The sequence below is a fragment of the Hylobates moloch genome, unplaced genomic scaffold (genome assembly GCF_009828535.3).
Source record: "Hylobates moloch isolate HMO894 unplaced genomic scaffold, HMol_V3 SCAFFOLD_3, whole genome shotgun sequence".
Classification (NCBI taxonomy): Eukaryota; Metazoa; Chordata; class Mammalia; order Primates; family Hylobatidae; genus Hylobates; species Hylobates moloch.
In genome coordinates, this window is record NW_026652278.1 from 142,434,135 (window position 1) to 142,441,151 (window position 7,017).

Genomic DNA, 7,017 nt, shown 5'->3' on the forward strand with positions numbered 1-7,017 from the left:
TTATCTCATGGGTTTTCATCTGATCTACTAAAAAGGACAAATTAGCCAAAGGAACTATTTCTTAGAATTTAACAATCAGTGTTGGGGTGTGATTTCTCTCTTAATTACATGGAGTTTGCAAAGTGCATCATCCTTTTCAACCAGCAACATAAATGTTATCTGGGAATGTGTCAAAAGTGAAAATTATCAGTCCCTATCCCAGACCAAGTGATCAGATACTGAGTGTGTACAAGGCCTTCAGGCTATTCTGATACATATGGCAAAAGTTTGAGAACCACTGGATTAGTGTACCCACATCCTCTCTTCCTTGCTTGTAATGGGCATTTGGTGGATTAGTAAGACACCCCCAAGAATTCAGGTGTTGTGTCTAGCTTTCATATTACCACTCTCTGTCAGGTCAGGCAATTAAGGATCTTGCATACCACCATCAACAGTAAATATTTCACATAGTGCCAGATTTACGACACCTTAGCCTCAGCACATGAAACCCAAACAATGGAATACTCTCTGCTCCCCATTTACTTTCCTATATCTGCTTATTAATCTCATGCATCATGAACTGCTACAGAATTAACCTCCACTGGCCAGGTGCAGTGGCTCACACCTGTAATCCCAGCACTTTGGGAGGCTGAGGTGGGAGGAGTTCGAGACCACCCTGGCCAACATGGTGAAACTCCGTCTCCACTAAAAATACAAAAATTAGCCAGGCATGGTGGTGCACACTTGTAATCCCAGCCACTCTGTAGGCTGAGGCATGAGAATCGCTTGAACCTGGGAGGTGAAGGTTGCAGTGAGCCATGACCACGCCACTAGGCTCCAGCCTGGGAAGACAGAGTGAGACTATGCCTAAAAAAAAAAAAAAATTAACCTTTACTGAATTGACCTCAGTACTTGATTGCCTATAATTCTGCCAAAAAAAAAAAAAAATCAGCTTTTTATTTATTTTAGAATCATGCTGAAGATATTTTATAAAGAAGGTGAGCACCAGATCAACTATCATCCTTTGTTGTAAAATAAAATTGTGATTAATCAAACCCAATTTTCTTAACATCATTTTAAAAACACACACACATTTATTTCCTAAGGATGCCCTACAAGGACTGTCCTGTGCTCAGAACCTGCCTGGGGCTCTTGGCCTTTGAATGAAAAGAACTCATTCCAGACATTTCATAATCTCAAGTCATTACTTGCTTTCTGCTGGGTTGATAAAATACAGGATGATTCCACTTAAATGATCTTAAAAAGGTAAAACTAAACAATATTTTATAGAGATGCATATGTGTATGGTAAAACTGTACAGAATAAAAGGAAATAATAATCACAAATGTTAAAAAAAATGGTTACATCTAGAGGAGAGAGGAGGCTAAGTCTAGGAGGGATGGGAATCCATTTCTAAGGAACTGACTATATCCTATTTCTTGACTTGAGCATGAGTTACAAGAGTTTTTACTTTATAATTTACAAATTGTATACGTTCTTCTGTATGTAAGTTGCAAAAATAAATAAATGCACTTACACAACCACTCCAAAATTTAGCAGGGAGAGAAGGAAGAGTTGACAGACTACCTTAAGTCCATAAACCCCAGGTTTATGGTTATCAAGCTAGGTGAAATCAGAGAAAAGGAAACACTTTAGATTGTAAAATAAGGGAAGGAGGGAGCACTGAGAACAGGAAAAGTGAAAAACTGAAAAAGTGATGCAGAAAAAACATGAAGCTTCTGCGTCAGTTCATACTCTCTCACTTGGAGGAGAGCAACATCTAGCACAGACATAACTAACAAATGCCCAAGCTTGGTAAGGAATGTGTTAGTGTCTGAAAAATATGTTAACTAATAAGGGGAAAGTGGAGCTCAGCTTGTAAAGAAATGTAAACTATTAAATAATTTCTTCTAAAAGAAATAAATCCAAAAATTGCAAGTTTAACCCTCTTACTTATCCCTTAACGTCATCCTCACACCCTTTAATGAAAAAAGGGCATATAAACGGTTAGAAAACTACAAACACCAATTACTGAATGCAAAAAGTACACAATGTCATGTCTCAGCAAAATATTATCAAAGAACCTAGAAAAGCCTTTGTCAGCCTTGAGAAATTAGGGAACTGGTGAAAACTAATTACAAAATGTCATTTCCACCAGCTTTGGAATAAATACACATATTGCAACTAAATTATAAACACACATCTGGATCACATCTAGTCTGAACTCCAAAACAGGTCTTCACTGTACAGTCTCTTGTGAGTGAAGCTTTCTGCTCAAGGTAACAGGAATCTAAGGTGGCCTACTCTGTTTAAAACCATAGGTCAGACATGGTGGTATATCTTTGTAAAGTTTTTTCATTGTACTCTTGCAAGAAATACTCACTTATATCCAGCAACTATTCATTATTTCACTAGTTCTGGGTTTACACTGAACAAAATTACCAATTATGTTCAAAACTGGTGTTCATATAGACAGCCAAATGCCTTATTTTGATGAAAAGTTGTAGTAATGAGCATGGAGAATTATTTTTATGGTTCCAAGATTCTACCAAGGGCATTAAATTGACTATTTCTTCAAGATGTTCTTCTCAAGTTTTCCCTTCATCCTACTTTCTACCCTCCATTTGTTCCGCACAGATACAATATCTTCTCTTTTTTTCCAACTTTCTCTTAGTGGTTAAGTCACACAGAAAAGCTTCTCCACTTCATGGAATATTCGCTATATTCCACTTTATAACGAGGCTCCCAGTGAATCGTTCTCCTCCGACTCTCTCACTTCCCTATCTCCCTTTTGTTGCCAGTCCCCCTAGGTTTGTTCTTCCCTCTTGTTTTCAGATAACTCGGATTACCCGGTTGGAACCAAAGGCCAAAGAATTTCCTCTCTATTATGTTTGATTGAAAAGCCGCCCGGGAAGAGGGAAGGGGTGTGGATCTACACTTATTCACTCTTTCACTAATGCGCCAAACTATTTGATCCGTGCCGCTTTTGTGTACCCAAAACACAGTATCATAAAAGTAATTATAGGCCCGAAAATGATTCTCAGCCCAAATGAATGGCTTTTTGGAATGCTATATTCTGGACTTCTCTTTGCGTGGGGGAGGGTCTCACAACTAACGAAAACAAGTCCTACAGAAAACTGGTGAGCTCGGCGGCTGGGGGAGGGAGGGAGGGGGTCACAGGTCCGAAGTGCAAGGGACGCCGAAACAGGACTTGACTCAGTTATGAGCACGTGCTGACCTGGCTGCGGCGGCGCAGGCAAACCCCTCGGGAGGGGTCGTTGTCCACCGAGACGGCCACTGGCCTCTGACACATCCAGAGATAAGTCATCAACCAGGCCACAAGTCCCAAGCCAGCAGCTCCTGGATTTAGTGTGCATGGAAAATTTGGAGTTTCAGCTGTACGACCACTAGCAGTTAAAGACGGGTCTGAATTTCCTCGGGCTCGGCCGGAAAGTGAGGATGGCGATGGAAAGGCCACCGTCCCCGAGTCTGGCCTCTGAGTTAAAGAAGCCGGTCCCATCGCGGCGCGTGAAGGAGCTGCCGCTGTGTGGGGCAGGACCCGAACGGCCCCAGAGCGCGGAGCTCTGAGTCCCCGCCGCCCCGTCCCCCGCGCCTCTCACCTGCGGCCGAGTGGCCCGAGAGCGCACGGCCCCGGGCGCGGCGCTGGCCACCAAGTTCGCGGCGCTCGCGTAGCTCTTCCTCCTCGTCCTCCCGCCGCCGGCCCTCAGCCATGGGCGAGGCGCGGGGCGCAGCCGCGGGATGGCCAGCGAGCTGCGGCCCCCGCGCCCCAGAACGCCGGCACCCGGCGCCCCACGCCACCGCCCTCGGGCCGGGGGGAAGGCGGCTCCCGGAGAGGAGGCGTCAGCGGCGGCTGTGGAAATGGCCACCTCGGCGAACTCCACCTGCAGCCCGCCGGGCAGCGGCCGGGCGCGGGCCGAGCCGATTCCCCGCCTCCTTGCGGCGTCCCGGCGGCCTCTTAATCCCTGGCCTTTCCCACTCCCACTCCCGCTCTCTTCCTCCCCCTTCCTCTTTCCCTTCCCCGCCCCCCAGAGCTCCACCGCGGATCGGGCGGGTTCGGGCCTGGCCTCTCCTCCTCAGGGAGGGGTTATCGGCCCCTAAGGCCGCCCCATAGCCACACACGCTGGAAACACCAGCTCGACCCAAACAAACGTGTGCAAAATAAATAAACGGGATAGGAAGAGGCGAAAGAGGAGGTGGCCTGGCCTCTTCCTGCCTTTTCACGATATTCCAGTGTCAACAGGAAACCCATTTGTTTGACACTTAAACAAAAAGAGGAGGAACCCTACCGGGGCCGAACCGGGAGAGATGGGACAGCTGGGAGCTGCTGAACTTTGGAACAAACTTGGCTTGGAGTTGGGTCGAGCCTCTGCGATGCACACTTTTTTCTTTCCCTCTCTTTTCGCTCTTAAAAATCTAGCCTTGCTGGAGCACAGAGGATTTTTAGGGCAGTGAAACTACTATGCGTATGATTCTGTAATGGCGGATGCCTTTGTCCAAGCCTATAGAATGTACAAAACCAAGCGTGAACCCCAATGTAAACTATAGACTTTGGGGGATTATGAGGTGTCAATGTAGGTTCATCAGTTGTAGGAACTGTGGCACTCCGGTGGCGGAGGTTGATAATGGGGGAGGCTGACAATGGGGGAGGCTATGCATGTGTGGGAGCAGGGGGGTACATGAGAAATCTGTGTACCTTTAGCTCAATTTTGCTGTGAACCTAAAACTGTTCTTAAAAAATAGTCTAATAAGACCGGGCGCGGTGGTTCACGCCTGTAATCCCAGCACTTTAGGAGGTCGAGGCGGGCAGATCACGAGGTCAGGATATCGAGACCATCCTGGCTAACACGGTGAAACCCCGTCTTTACTAAAAATACAAAAAAAAAAAATTAGCCGGGCGTGGTGGCGGGCGCCTGTAGTCCCAGCTACTCGGGAGGCTGAGGCAGGAGATTTGTGTGAACCCAGGAGGTGGTGCTTGCAGTGAGCGGAGATCGCACCACTGCACTCCAGCCTGGGCGACACAGCGAGAGTCCGTCTCAAAAAAAAAAAAAGTCTAATAAAAATGTTTAATAATAAATCAAGCCTCACTGTATTCCAGTTCATTTAGGGCTAGGATATGGCTACAATTCCTAGAAGAACAGGAAGAAAATGTGTTAAAGAGACCCATACGTGATTATTTGTAGAGACGCAACTATGGGAAGTGGAGAGAGCACTGGCTCTGGAGTCAGAAACCGTAATTTGAAGCACTTAGCTGTGTGAGCTACCCCTAAGAAAGTTTTTCAAAGCTGGAAAGAACCGTGTAACCAAAGTTGTGTGTACCTGCACGATACACATCTTAGGTTCAGTAGGTGCACGTACCTACTTTCACACAGAGAGGAACAGATTCTGGAATTTCACCAAAAGATACCCAAGTAGCAGGCAGAAATATTACCTGGACATGAAACCTCAGGAAATTCCTGAGTGCGATGAACAGGCCTTTATCTTTGGCGTCTTGCTCTATTTCTGAGAGATTACCAAGAGCTCCTAATGTTCAGCAGGTAGGAGAGAAAAAGAAACGGAGAAAAGGGTCACTGAAAATAGAATTGCCTGTCACACGTGAGTGCTGTTTCTTTGCCTTTTCAATAGTGGCTGTTGCCACCTGAGAAAATCTTTCCGCTTTTAAGCAGATAAGAACCACAATAGATTCTGTGGAATTGAGGTCAAATCCACAAGTTAAAACTTTATTACTGCATAAGTGATTAAATAAGTAGACACTTAGAGAACTGGAAATTAAGCCAACAACAACAAAACAAAGGTTCTGGACCTTTAGGGTTGTTTTAAATGTTTGATAAGTGAAACCTTATTTGTCACTTCCCTTCAAGGATGAATAATTTAGAAATCCCTACCTTGACCAACAGTACCATTTCATTAAGCCATTGGAGTCAGTTTCTACTGTCATTGAGTCTTAATTTTTTTTTTTTTTGAGACTAGAGTCTCACTCTATTGCCGAGGCTGGAGTGCAGTGGCGTGATCTCGGCTCACTGCAACCTACACCTGCTGGGTTCAAGGGATTCTCCTATCTCAGCCTCCCGAGTAGTTGGGATTATAGGCATGCACCACCACGCCCGGCTAATTTTTGTATTTTTAGTAGAGACAGGGTTTTACCATGTTGGCCAAGCTGGTCTCAAACTCCTGACTTCGTGATCCACCCGCCTCAGCCTCCCAAAGTGCTGGATTACAGGCGTGAGCCACTGAGCCCAGCCATTGAGTCTTAATTTGGAAAGGACTGAAAGTTGTTCTGGGTTTCCCAGCCAATTAGAGCTTTGGGAATCCACATTTTTGTGGTGGGTGGGTGGTGCATGCCCAAGCCCACTCTACAATTAACAAACATTTATGGTAACTGCTGTGTGCCAAGTACCACGCTAGGTGCTGTGGGGAGACTCCAAAAGAAGGAAAGAAATATCCATTATCAGATCTTATGGTAGGTGCTTTTCACGTATGTCTTCTCATTGCAAAAGAACAAAACATGTTCCCTGTCCTCCAATGAGAAAGGAAGGTCTATCCAGCTTACACAAAACAAGACAAAACTTGGTAAGTTCTTCAATAAAGATATAACTCTGGACAGGGTGCCAACAGGGAAGGAATTGTCTTTACAACTGGATATCCAAATGCATACGAATGAATTTGAGCCCCTATCTCATTCCATATGCAAAAATTAACTCAAAATGGATCATAGACCTAAATGTAAGAACTAGACCTATAAAACTCTTCAAAGAAAACATAGGATTAGATCTCTGTGACCATGGTTTAAAAAATAATTTTTTAGATATGATATCAAAATACATAAATATCAGAAGAAAAAATAAATTGGACTTAGCAAAGTTTAAAACTTTCGTGTTTCAAAGGACACAATTAATAAAGTGAAAAGACAGAAGGGGAGAACATACTTTCAAATCATATATCTAATAAGGACCTTATATTCAGAACATATAAAAAACAACAATAGTTGTTTAAAAACCCAATTAGGCCGGGTACAGTGGC

The 7,017-nt window shown here is 44.6% G+C and overlaps 1 protein-coding gene across 6 annotated transcripts in view; it reads right to left on the reverse strand.

The window, feature by feature from the left end:
• The window catches only part of SH3D19 (SH3 domain containing 19), a 206,977-nt gene extending 201,459 nt beyond the window's left edge, over nt 1–5,518 (reverse strand). For 2 of the 6 annotated variants that reach the window (XM_058436814.1, XM_058436812.1), the window contains exon 1: nt 3,218–3,566. In XM_058436814.1, coding sequence (XP_058292797.1) covers nt 3,218–3,356 — 139 coding nt within the window. In that variant the 5' untranslated portion in view covers nt 3,357–3,566. Of the gene's footprint in view, nt 1–3,217; nt 3,567–3,599; nt 4,023–4,286; nt 4,367–5,428 lie in introns of those variants that run through there. The other 4 variants (XM_058436818.1, XM_058436816.1, XM_032148219.2 and 1 more) reach the window with 4 other exon arrangements.
• Between the last annotated feature and the right edge of the window lie 1,499 nt (nt 5,519–7,017).